Below are 13,579 nucleotides of genomic sequence, written 5' to 3'. Positions count from 1 at the left end.
TTATTACAATTTAAAACTTTTGCACTGCAAGAAAAAACCTTGTTAAAAGAATGAAGAGACAAGCCACATACTGGAAGAAAATATTTGAAAAAAAAATTGGATATAGGACTTACATCCAAAATAGACAAAGAACTCTTAGAACTCAATGATAAGAAAACAACCCAATTTAGAAAATGGGCAAAAGATCTGCCGAGACCAGCTCAGTCGTGGAGACCCCAACCCAGGCAGCGCTGAAGGAATTAAGAAACAGACACAAAGATAGAGTGCAAAAGTGGGATCAGAGTGGGACGCCAGGGGGCTGACAGCATTTCCCAGCTGACAGCCCAGAGCAGACTCTGACCCACGTATTTATTCTTTGTGAACAAGTGATTATTTTTAATAAGCAGGTGCTCGGTGTTTCTTCATAGAGTAAAGATGACTAAACATGCAGATAGTGTCTGTTCACCGCTAAAACAGAAATAAGCGAGAAAGCACTCTTTGTGAGTCAGCAATGGGGACAAGGTCATATATCCTGTGTTTTGGGAACTGGTTTAACTAGTGCATGACTGGTACATATTGCTTACTATTCTAGCAGTTTTCTACCTGGGGATGGCTCGGTGTTCCTTGCCATCACCTCTCAGCAAACAATTTCCATCACACACGTCAAGACCTCCTCCCAACAACAAACACTTCACCACAGATGATAGATAACAAGTAAGCATATGAAAAGATGCTCAACATCATATGTCATTATAGAATTACAAATTAAAATGGCAATGAAATATCCCTTCACACAGATTAGAATGGGTAAGTTTTTTAGAAGCTGACATCAAATGCTAATGAGAATGTGGGTATGTAGCAATGACAACCTTCATCCATTGATGATGGAAATGCAAAATGATCCAGCCACTTTGGAAGACAGTTTTAAAGTTTATTACTAAGCTAAACATAGTCTTATTGTTACAAGACCTTTGGGGTATCTCTTTTCTGGCTGGAAACCTGTGACAGTGGTGCCTTTGCCCAAGTTTTCCTCAGGCCCACTGGGCTCACTCTGCCCACTCAGCCTAGCAGGCTGCACTTGGTTCACACTATCAGCCTGTATCCCATGCCTCCAGGGGAGACTGTGAGTCAGGCATGAAGCAGCAAGGGGTGTGTGAGCAAGTGTGGGGTCCAGCACTGCACAGTAAGACATGCCGGCTGCTGCTGTGGGGTGAGCAGCTCCAGGTGCTGGCCTGGGTGCCGGCTCTCTGTGAGACTGTGGCTGAACCAGATGCACTGCAAGAAGCTTCCCCAGCTGGCACAAGGGAATGCAGTGGTGCACAGAAGCTTGGAGACCCAGGAATCACAAGGCCCCAAAGAGGAAGTCACAGTCCTGGTTTAGGGAGCACCCCAGTCTGGGATCCCCAAAGGACCACAGCTTTTCTCTCCTTTTCTTTGCCCATGTGGCAAGCAAGGGGTATGTTTCAGCCCTGTTTGTGTTACAGTTCTTTTTAGCCTCACCATTTGGTGGGTCTCAAGTTCTTGTCTTGTGACTAGAAAGAATGAAGTAAGCAAGGGGTATGTTTCAGCCTTGTTTGTGTTACAGTTCTTTTTAGCCTCACCATTTGGTGGGTCTCAAGTTCTTGTCTTGTGACTAGAAAGAATGAAGTATGCAGACAAGTGGAGGGTGAATGAGATGAAGAGGAGCTTTACTGAGCAATATGGAACAGCTCAGAGGAGAACTGCAGTGCATATCTCCTTTCTGCAGCCAGGGTGTCCCCCTGAGTGTTCAGCTCCTAGAAAAGAGAAGACCCTGGAGTGGGAAGCTCCTCCCTGCAGGCAGGTCATCCCATTGCCTCTGCAGCTCTCAGCAGAGAGGAGGCCCTAGAGTGGGTAGCCTCTCTTAGGCAGGTCATCCCGTCATCTCTTCATCATCTCTCCATCCTCTTCCCAAGTCTGGCCAAGTCCAGGATTTTTATGGGCAGCAGAGAGGAGAAAGTACGTGCTGATTGGTCCATGGGCAGTCATAGACCCATAGACCAGCACAGGGAAAGGCACCAAAAGTCCCCCTCTGGTTCATGGAACTGTCAGCCCAGCCATGCAGCTTCAGGCCTTCCCCAGCTTGAAGGTGGGGCTTCACCAGGGATCTGGCCCTTTCCACCTAGAAGCTTGTCTGCCTCCCACCACTATTTATGGCACACAGGCTGTTCGTGCCAAGGGGTGCCTGCAGGCCAGCGCTGAGCTGCCCTCAGTGCCCCCCTCCTCAGCCTCCCTCCCATGCTCATCAGTGCCCAAAGTCCAGAGGGGGCCAAGGTGACAGGGCCTGACACTTCAGCACTGCCCCAAGCATGCACACACCCAGCTGGGTTGCAACAGCACCTGAGCTCGCCGACCCCAACCTTACTCTGAGACCAGAGCATGAACTGACAGCGGGGAGAAGCCAACCAGCAAAAGCAGGCACTTCCAGGCCTGCATTGGCACGGGGTTCCTTCCCAGGACCCTGAGAGTACAGAGATGCCTGGATCTGCAACCACAGTAGACTGACTTTCAGGCTGCTCTTGGATTGAGGGAGTTCCACCAAGGATCTACCCTGCCTGCCTGTCTGTTTGGCTTCTTCTTTCCTCCTTTCTCACTGTCTCCCTCTGGCTCCCTGGCTCCCTCTAAGACTCCTCCCATCTCCTTCTGGATAAGGCAGTTGTTTCAATTTTAATAAGTGAAATATGAAACAGAGAAGCACCATTTCTGCCTCAAGACGCATGTAAAGAGGTGTAGATTCAGGTGAGTTCCTTTACAAACATTTAAAACTTACGTTTTCCTCTAATTTTACTAGCCTATATCTGGAGTTCTTAAGCTTTGCTGCACATCAGAACCACCTACAGAGCCAGTAAATATGCATATTCCTGAGCTACCTCTGGAAGCTCTGATTCCTTTGCAGTGGAGATTTCCCAAGAAACTGCATTCCCTTCAGAAAAGCTGATCTGGGCTGGGCACAGCAGCTTATGCCTGTAATTCCAGCCCTTTGGGAGGCCAAGGCGGGCAAATTACTTGAGTTCAGGAGCTCCAGACTAGTCTGGCAGGTTTCTTGAGTCCAGGAGTTCCTCACCTAACATGGTGAGACCCCATCTCTACAAAAAATACCCAAGAAATTAGCTAGGTGTGGTAACACATGTATGTAGTAGTAGCTACTCAGGAGGCTAAGATGAGAGGATCACTTGGGCTGAGGAGGTTGAGATGTTATTACGCCACTGCATTCCAGCATGGGTGACAGGGCAAGACCCTGTCTCAAAAAAACAAAGAAAAATTGATCTGGGGACCATACTTAGACCTGACATATAAATAATATTTTTCTTATGCTAAAGGAAGTAGAGAGGTTGATTTGGCTACACATCTTTATGTAATGCCTTGCTATTACTGGTGGTTGTATAATTTAGAGCTGTCTTTCTCAATCTAAATTATGTTACAGTACAGAAAGCTAAGTTCACTCCCTTAGAGTCGAGGTGGGCCACGGAGATGGGGAGGGAAGGAGACAACCAGCAAAAGGGAACCAGGCCACTGATTGTAACTTGGAGAGGTTTGAGACTTGCCATCATTTTCCTTTTTATCCCCAAAGCCTTCCAGGTGCAGAACAGGACTGCCTCTGAAATTTTTGACTAAATGAGTTAATAACCAGCAAAAAAATGATTTTTATAGATGCTCAATATCCCTTTTATTTCTAATTTGCTGAGAATTTGTATGTTGAGCTTTGTCAAATGCTTTTCTACATTTATCAGAAAAGATCAGATAGTTTTTGTTTGTATTCTATGAATATGATGACTTAAATTGATATTCATGTATTAAAATAATTTCGTATTTCTAGGATAAACTCAACTTTGTCATGTTATACTATTCTTTTAAAATGTATTGCTGGATTTGATCTGCCAATATTTTGTTAAGAATTTTTCTGTCTTGGCCAGGCATGGTGACTCACGCTTGTAATCCCAGCACTTTGGGAGGCCGAGGTGGGTGGATGACAAGGTCAGGCGTTCAAGACCAGCCTGACCAACATGGTGAAACCCTGTCTCTACTACAAATACAAAAAAATTAGCTGAGTGTGGTGGTGCACGCCTGTAATCCCAGCTACTCAGGAGAATCACTTGAACCTGGGAGGCAGAGATTGCAGTAAGCCAAGATTTTGAGACTCTGTCTGAAAAAAAAAAAAGCCATTTTTCTGTCTTTTTTCAGGAGGAATATTATTCTGTAGTTTTCTCTTATTGTAATTTGTTGGTCTAATTTTGGTATCAGGGTTATTCTGGCCTCATAAAAAGAAAATATTCCACCCTTTGTTAGTTTCTGTAAAACTGGTGTTATTTCTTCCCTAAATGTTTAAAAATGTCGCTAGAAAAGTCCTCTAGTTCTAAAGTTTTCTTTGTGGTAAGGATTTATATAGTTAATTCTATTTCTAGAACAAACGTAGGGCTATTCACATTTGCCATATCATCCTATATCAGTTTTGATATGTCGGATTTTAAAAGAAATTCCTCCATTTAATTTAAGTTGTTGGATTTGTTAACATAAAATTGATAACATTTATTTGTTATTCCTGTAAAGTCTATAAGATCTGTAGCATATTCCCTCTCTTTGTTCTCGATCAATCTAGATAAGGTTTCATCTGTTTTTTGGTGTTTGTTTGTTTGTTTGTTTGGTTGGGTTTTTTTTCTTTTTTTTTTTGAGACGGAGTCTCGCTCTTGCTGCCCAGGCTGGAGTGCAGTGGCATGATCTCAGCTCACTGCAACCTCCATCTCCTGGGTTCAAGCAATTCTCCTGCCTCAGCCGACTGAGTAGCTGGGATTACAGGCACCTGCCACCAAACCTGGCTAATTTTTATATTTTTAGTAGACAGGGTTTAGCCATGTTGGCTGGGCTGGTCTTGAACTCCTGACCTCAGGTGATCCACCTGCCTTGGCCTCCCAAAGTGCTGGAATTACAGGCATGAGCCCCTGCACCTGGCCTGTTTTTTTTCTTTTTTGAGACAGGGTCCTGCTCTAACACACTGACTAGAATTCAGTGGTGCCATTATAGCTCACTGCAGCCCGAAACTCCTGGCCTCAAGGGATTCTCCTGCCTCAACCTTTCAAAGCACTGGAATTACAGGCACGAGCCACATCTGTGGGCTGATTGTATCAATGTATTAAAATGTTGTCAAACAGCCAATTTTGATCTTGTTCATTTTCTTTTTAAATTTTCTATTTCTGCTTTTATTTTTATTAATGCCTTCTATTTACTTTGAGTTTAATTAGCTCTTCTATTTCTAGCTTAAGTCACTGATTTAAGTCTTAGATTTTAGACATTTATTCTTTCATATACAAGCATTTAAAGCTATGAATTTCTCTCCAAGTACTGCTTTAGTTGTATTCCATGAATTTTGATATGTGATATTTTCATTATTATCAGTTCAAAATCTTTTATACTTTGCCTTTTGAGTTCTTCTTTGACTCATAGATTCTTTAAAAGTATGTCAGTTGGGTTTTTTTTTAATAAAACACAATTACTTTATTGATTTCTTACAATCAAACACTGCCAACTAGCATTACTTCCGCTCACACATCATTAAAAACAAAGGACATTTCCTCCTTAGTATTTTCAAATGATGCATTATACAATAAACAAGGTTAGAACTTGAAATGCACCCTGATGATGTCAACTGGTAATTTGTTTAAAAAAGCATAACTAATAATTTGGTTCCTTTCTTCATAAAATGGAAATTTAAATATTTCTCCTGATAATCCTGAGGTTATCACTACGGTAGTGGAAAGTGTGGCACATAATAGTTTCATCTAGAAAGGTCTGTATTTTGCACATCTTATTTAAACAAACAAAATGTGCATTAACAAAATGCATATAGTCAATACACAAGAGAAAGCATGTTTCAAATACAAGGCAGACCCTTGGGCCACCATATTATTTAGGTTTTGCATTATCATTTATGGCATTATAGATTAATTACGCATAACATACTTTTATGCGTTTAACACTAAAGATAAGAAAAATAATTGTTGCTTGAAAAAATTATTCCAGGTAGCCATTTGGTTTGTATCAGGACAAACTGAACCTCCCTGAGTTTAGTGTCTGCCAAGTTGGAATCATTAGTTCAAGTCAGTGAATCAGATACTAGACACATTTCACAGTGACTGTTTCCCAAGTCCTGGTAATGCCTCTTCTCCCACGGCCTGCCAGATGATGAAGCATTTCCAGGATGCCTTTTCTACGTGATTTTCCCTTTTTTTTTTTTTTGCTGGATTAACTATTACTGTATTATTTCCTTTTCTCCTCTCTTTTGTGGCCTTCCATTTTAATTACTGATAAATCCTTTCAGAATTTCCTCAGGGAGCTCCATAAGGGGAAGGTCTGGAGATGTAAAATCCAAGGAAGAAAGACTGGGGGTTGAAATGTCCTTGCCTTTCCCGGTATTTGCTGTAAACTTCTGCCAGGTTGAGGAGACTGTAGCAGTTTCTGAATGTGGCAGCAAGCTCCATAACTCCGACGTTTCAACAAAATCAGCATCTACATCCAGCTCCTTTTCTATTGGGCCTTTAGAAGTCTGGCCCTTTCAGCCTCTAGTCGTTTATTTTCGTTCCTTAATCTTGCCTTCTCAGCCACAACGAATCCCACATGCCTCTTCAAATCTGCAGTTTTGGTTGCGTACTCCTCTAAAATTGTTTTATCATCTTTTGGGGCTTCGCTTCCAATACATGGCTCTGCTGGCTCAGTCTTTTGCTGAAGTAAATATAGTAGTGTGTCTGGATCCCTGTCAAAGATCCCCTGAATCTCAGACAGGTGTTTCTCTGCGGAAGGGCTGTACTTCTGAGAAAGGGGGCTCTGGCCCTCTGGATCCTCAGCAGAGGATTTGTGAGATGCCTGAAGATGGACAGCTACATCCTTGTCTGTGTTTTGCTAGGCTTTCAATCTTTCTCCACGCTGGGCCCTTTTCCATCTCTCTTGGATGAGGAGGAGCTGTTTCATGTAGCTATCCCTTTGCAATTCCAGTCAAAGATGAGCCTGCTCAGATTGTGTTAGCTTCATGGCTTCAGAAAGATATGCCGCAGCCTTTTTGTGACAAGAAATAGCCTCTTCATATTTGCCTGCAGCTAATAAACCATCTGCTGGTCTGCTCTGTTGATGAGCCAGGTTGAGGGGTCCTTCCATCACTTCCACAGGCCCCAGGGTAAGCGGCGGCCTTAGAAGGGGAGCGGTGGTGCCGGTGAACACGGATGGCACTGCAGGGGAACACAAGGCAGCCACGGAGACTGCCGCCCCTCTCTGCACCCCAAGAACCAGCGGTGGGCGGAGAGGGAGCAACAACCTCACCACTTCCTCCTCCGGTGCCTCATGCGAGCCCGCCCCCTGCGCCGCAGCCGTGGCCACGCACAGCGCCATGATGTCACAAGCACCCAGAGTTTTTTATTATTTCCAAATTGTTGAAGTTTTTCTTGATATCTTGTTATTGATTTCTAATTCCTTTTGAGTCTTTTATGTAATTTTTTTACTCTGCTGAGATTTTCCATCTCTCCATTCATTATAAATATAGTTTCCTTGAGAACAGATATAATAGTTACATTTCCATACGTATTTACAAATTCCAACATGTGGCTCCTCTCACAGGCAGTTGCTTGTCTTTTCTCTTGAGTATGGGTCATGTTTTCCTGTTTCTTTACATGCTGAGTAATTTTGGATTGTGTCCAGAACATTGTTATGTTGTGTAGACTCTAGATTTTGTTTCATTTTTCTGAAAAGTGTTGATTGGTTATTTGGTATTTGTCTTAACAGGCATTTAAGTTGTATAAACAAAAGACATAATCCTAAGTCCCCCAACTAACTGAATGGACTCCTTTTCTCAGCCAAGAGCATTCTAAAGTAAAACGGAAACAGTAGTTCAGGCCACGATGGGAATGGGTAGTCAGACATGCCTCATTATCCTCTCCTCCTTTTGTAATCTGGTACAGCTGACCAGCATTAACATTAAAGCAGCCCTTTAGCCTGATAAAATAGACTCTTTGTAGCACTAAGATATCAACACGACAGATAGCAGGCCCTGAAAGAAGTATTTTACCCCAAAATAAATTTCCTTGATAGATTTTGAAATGGCCCTGCAATGCTATCTCTTGTGGGGAAAATACATTCTGTAGAGAATCCCCTTTCCATTACAGGTCTTTTCTCTGATCCAGAAGAGAATTAACTAAGAGTCTGGCTTTTTTTTTGAAACAGGGTTTTTCTCTGTCACCTGGGTTGGAGTGCAGTGGCGTGATCACAGCTCTCTGCAGTCTTGCCTTCCTGGGCTCAAGCAATCTTTCCCCACTCGCCGCCACCCCCCAGTTTCCTGAGCAGCTAGACTATAGGCGTGTGCCACCACACCTGGGTAATTTTTTAATTTTTTGTAGAGACAGCGGTGTCACTGTATTGCCCAGGTTGGTCTCAAACTCCTAGGCTCAAACAATCGTCTCCCTTTTGCTTTTCCAAAGTGCTGCGATTACAGGTGTTAGCCACTGTGCCCAGCCACCACACGACTTTAAACTCCATGTTTCTATCATTTCAGATGCTCTAAACGTCCCTGCCATCTGATCCAGATGGAGTCCTCAGGCAACCCAGAGAGCACCACCTTTTTTTACTATGATCTTCAGAGCCAGCTGTGTGAGAACCAGACCTGGGTCTTTGCTACATTCGCCACCACCATCCTGTACTGCCTGGTGTTCATCCTCAGCCTAGTGGGCAACAGCTTGGTGCTGTGGGTCCTGGTGAAGTATGAGAGCCTGGAGTCCCTCACCAACATCTTCATCCTCAACCTGTGTCTCTCAGACCTGGTGTTCGCCTGCTTGTTGCCTGTGTGGATCTCCCCGTACTACTGGGGCTGGGTGCTGGGAGATTTCCTCTGCAAGCTCCTCAACATGATCTTCTCCATCAGCCTCTACAGCAGCATCTTCTTCCTGACCATTATGACCATCCACCGTTACCTGTCCGTGGTGAGCCCCCTCTCCACCCTGCGTGTCCCCTCCCTCCGCTGCCGGGTGCTAGTGACCGCAGCTGTGTGGGTAGCCAGTATCCTGTCCTCCATCCTTGACACCATCTTCCACAAGGTGCTTCCTTGGGGCTGTGATTATGCCGAACTCACGTGGTACCTCACCTCGGTCTACCAGCACAACCTCTTCTTCCTGCTGTCACTGGGGATTATCCTGTTCTGCTATGTGGAGATCCTCAGGACCCTGTTCCGCTCGCGCTCCAAGCGGCGCCACCGCACAGTCAAGCTCATCTTCACCATCGTGGTGGCCTACTTCCTCAGCTGGGGTCCTTACAACCTCACCCTGTTTCTGCAGACACTGCTTAAGACCAATGTCATCCAGAGCTGCGAGGCCATCCAGCAGCTGGAATATGCCCTGCTCATCTGCCGCAATCTCGCCTTCTCCCACTGCTGCTTCAACCCGGTGCTCTACGTCTTTGTGGGGGTCAAGTTCCGCACACACCTGAAACACGTCCTCCGGCAGTTCTGGTTCTGCCGGCTGCAGGCGCCCAGCCAACCCCCGGTGCCCGAGTCCCCTGGCGGGTCCGCCAATGAGGGCGCCTCCTTTTATTGAGGATCCTGTGGCGGTGCAGGCGCAGGTGGATGGGTGACTAGAATGGGGGTCACAGAGAAACGCACCTGGAAGGAGCACTGCAGAGCACGCAACAGTGGGGACGCCACCTGCCGCTGCTGGCTTGCGGTGAAGGTGATTCATTACACCAGTGGGTCCCGCCAGCCTCTCGTCTGCAGGAAAGTGGCTCCCTACCTGGGAATTTTATACTGCCACCCGACAAACATTTCTTGAACTCTTGAGTTCATCATGCACGCTCCTTCATTTGGACATGTGTTTCTAATCAGTGGTTGGTTCAGAAGGTTCTAAAACATGAAAGGATTCTAGGAAAGGTGTTTCCTTGGAGACTTTACAGGGCCTAAAGCTCAATATGTGTGATAACTGCGCAATGTCGACTAGAACAGTGTCTCCCTTTCCTAACTGCAGGGTTGTCCCAACTGGTCTATTCACTTTGGAGGCACTGGCTCCATATTCCTCAGATACTGCTGGATGAGGCTGCCTGCAAGACAAGAGTCACCATACCCTGAGATAAGCACAGTCATGTTGAAATGTGGATTCTAAAAATCCACAGCTAGACTGGAGAACTGTGCTGTGTCCTGGATCTGAGTCCTAGCCCATGAACTGGCTCTTAGAAATTCAGCTTATAAATATTTGATTGAAGGAATGAATGTAATAAGTGCTACCTTCTGCACTGTATTCAGAGAATACAAAGATGAATGAGATACAGTTGCTACCCTCCGGGGGCCAACAGCCCAGCCCCAAAGTCTCACCCAGCTTGGTGAACACCCACCTTGGTGAAGGCATCTAGGGTCGACTCCTCCGACAGCTCACCCTTCCCAGGTGGGTAGTGAGCTGACTTCAGATTCGTCCCTTTGCACCTAAAGTGTCCTCCTATTTGGTTGATAGTGCCAGCTTCCCCACACCCGCCCACACTCCACACCTCAAGTCCTGTTGGAAGCCTGTATTTTCTTTCCCTAAATTTCCACAGCTAGGTCCAAATGACTACGCCTGTCTAGTGGCTTTCAGAGTTGATTCATTCTTGCCATTGCACACACATGGTTTCACCTCTGAAACAGGGCCTCACTTCCTTGGTGTCTCCCCGCTGCTCCTCCCTTTTCCCATTGGGCCGAACTCTGCCCTGATACCAGGTGCTTTGAAATCCTTAGCAGCTCCTCATTATTTACAAATAAAGTCCAAACACCTTAGCAAGGCTTTCAAGGCCTCCACAATCTGATGCTAGCCAACTTTTCCATTCTTATTCCACTCTAAGCCTCCTCCCTGCAGCAGCTTGGTATCCAACCCCAAAACACCACTGGCCTTATCCCAGACACTCATCTCTCCAATATCCTACCTCTAGGCATCTGTCATGCTGTCACCTGGGCCTGGAACATGTCCTAGCTGACAGGCCAGCTTCTCCAGGAAGCCCTCCCCAATCTGCAAATTAGGAGAACACTCTCTGGGTTGTTGTGGAATTCTGCTTGTCCCCTCTAAAATGGTACGTGTCATTCTCCACCTCGTGTTGTAGTTACACACAAGCAATGTCTTCCCTCCCTGCCCCATCAGGCTGCAAGCTGCTTGAAGGCAGGAACCTGGTCTTGAACCAAGTGTTCTATCACTGTGTGCTCAGTGGGAGCAAAAAATCCACAGCCGTTATTATCCTTGAGATTTATGCTTCTTGGGGAGCAATGCCCTGCAGCACACTTTACCTTCTTTGTCCCAGGCTGCTTCTCTATAAATATTAACCTTTCTTTCCTAGTCTACACTCTCAGAGAGTAGTAGAAAGAGAGTAGAGAGTAGCAGTAGAGAGATTGCTTATTTCTCTTTCTCTCTGTGGCAATGGCTATGCTTGATCTTGCCTTCTAGTTCATGGTACACATGCCTGCCTCTCACACCGGCCCATTGCTTCACACAAGGGCATAAATAAAAGCCACTCTAAACTTTGCCATCCACAAAGACCTGGGCCCAATCTATGAACCTGATTTGGCTCTGGAGTGGGGATTTGGAAAAGCTTCCCATGTGATTCTGACATGCACCTCCATTAGGTACATTTGGCTGCAACTTTTTTAAAAAATGAGGAGTCTAGAGTCTTCTACAGTCCCGTGAGCAGGGATTTGCACACGGCAGACACTCAATATATTGTTATTGAATAAAGTAGATACCAATGTAGCCCTTAGTAGCCCTGTGGCCAACCTGGAGATAACTTGTAAGGCACTACCCCTTCAGTTCCAGATGCAGCTTCAGTGATCTAGTTGTCAGTGGGGGAGTGGATCTGGAGGAGTTTGATCAGTCTAGGGAAGAGCCAGGGCCTAATTTTCATGAGGCCAGTGGCACCTGCTGGAGAAGGCTGTGCGATACACCAATGAAGGAAAGGGGCTCCCATGGGCCTGCCAGCCTAGAGGTGGGGCCGCTACTTACCACTGATGGAAGAAACAGCGTAAGGAAGAGATAATGAGGTAGTTTGTGGAATCAGAGCTAAGCTTATGGGCTTCTCATTGGCCCAATCTTAAGAACACACTTTACACTGATTCTTAACGTTTTATTCAGCTTTTATTCACAGGGCAGGCTGAGCCAGGGAGCAGAAAGGCAAAGGACTCCTACTCACATACCCACTTGGCAAAACTAAAGCACCTTGGGCTTTGAACCCACCCTTCTTAGAAGGCAGGTTTGGGGGTTGATGTCCCTTGAGAGGCTCACTTCACCCTCTCCCCATGCCATCCCATTTCTACCCGTCCCAAGATACTTATCTGAGTATTTCTTTCAGTACATCCAGCCATCTTCCTGGGAGCATTTTATATCTGAGTCTTTACACTTCTGGTGATGTTGTGGCATCCCTAATAGACGGGCTCCCAGGGCAGTCTTTAATCAGGAGTCTTCCCCTAATCTGACTCCTCAAGAATCCAAGGGAAAAGGCACAAAGAGAAGTATGAATGGGAAGATAGAAGGCAACCCGGTCAGAAAGTGGCGGATGATACTGTTGAGAAGGAGCCGGCAGAGAGCTGCACACCAGGAGCTACGCTGTCTTTCCCTGACCACAACCTCCATTGGCCACCTCCTGTGCTTCTCCTCCCTCCACCCATGGAAACCACTGCTCAATCTGGCCTCTTGCAGGCCTATCTCTCCCTCCAAACCAAGGTGTCCTGGACACAGGGCTGCAGACCTCTAGCCACTCCTGGAACACATACACACACAAAAACCCACAGTGGTTCTATAGCATTTACACCTCCATATTCCTTCAGACAGAATCCAGAAGACAGGAACCTTGCTATCTCTGAAGCAGAGCGCGTCTCCAAGCTCAGGGCAGCCCCAGACCTCCAATGGCCTCAAGTGGAGTGGAAATCCCTCAAGGGCACAAAGCCAGTCCCTACCACCTCACTCAGCATCTGGCAATGTTTGTGGTTGGTTGAGTGAGTGAACAGCAGACCATCTTTTGGCTTTTTTCTACTTCCGTTTCCTGTTACCATACTTGCCTACATTGCATCTTCTGGTCAACACCAGGTACTCAGCCCATGAGCTTCTTGTGAACTTGGTCAACCCCAAGTACTCTCCCGCTGAGCTTCTTGTGAACCTGTCCAGGGTCCACCAGCTCAAACATCATTTGTTTTGTTTGGAATTAAGCTTTGTTAAACTTTTCACAGCTTTCATTTCATTCTTGAACTTTCACAGTGCAACTGCCTGTGATGGGACAAAGAAGTCCGCAAACATGGAAACCTGGTCTAAAGATGTCCAGAGTAAACTGTCTGTGGAGTCGAATTGCATTTGAGCCCTAGACCTAAACTCCAAATCCAAGCTCTTTCCCACTGTGACCCTGGGCCTCTCAAGGCACAGCTTCCTCATCTATAAAGTGTAGAGAGGCCAGTAACAGACTCATCCACACTATGAGGGTGTGCATGAGGTCATGTATGTAAAAGTACTTACTTTGTAGATCATTCTGTCCCAGATAAGTATGAATTACTATGCATCATTTCATTTAAAAAGAAAGCTTCATTGTAATATATGCACAAATAAAAGATTAACATGTATTG

The 13,579-nt window shown here is 45.6% G+C and overlaps 1 protein-coding gene and 1 pseudogene across 1 annotated transcript; one reads left to right on the top strand and one right to left on the bottom strand.

Annotated features, from left to right (window-relative positions):
• Positions 1–2,693: 2,693 nt before the first annotated feature.
• XCR1 (X-C motif chemokine receptor 1) lies at positions 2,694–13,579 on the top strand. Its single transcript, XM_012470781.2, has 2 exons — positions 2,694–2,736; positions 8,528–13,579. Exon 2 carries the CDS (start codon positions 8,559–8,561, stop codon positions 9,558–9,560), a length of 1,002 nt encoding a protein of 333 aa, XP_012326204.1. The 5' UTR covers positions 2,694–2,736; positions 8,528–8,558; the 3' UTR covers positions 9,561–13,579.
• Positions 6,287–7,371, bottom strand: LOC105729852 (nuclear receptor-binding factor 2-like; annotated as a pseudogene).

Source organism: Aotus nancymaae, unplaced genomic scaffold (genome assembly GCF_030222135.1).
Source record: "Aotus nancymaae isolate 86718 unplaced genomic scaffold, 86718_ANA_hifiasm-v0.15.2.pri h1tg000067l, whole genome shotgun sequence".
Classification (NCBI taxonomy): Eukaryota; Metazoa; Chordata; class Mammalia; order Primates; family Aotidae; genus Aotus; species Aotus nancymaae.
This window is presented reverse-complemented; position numbering and strand designations above follow the sequence as displayed.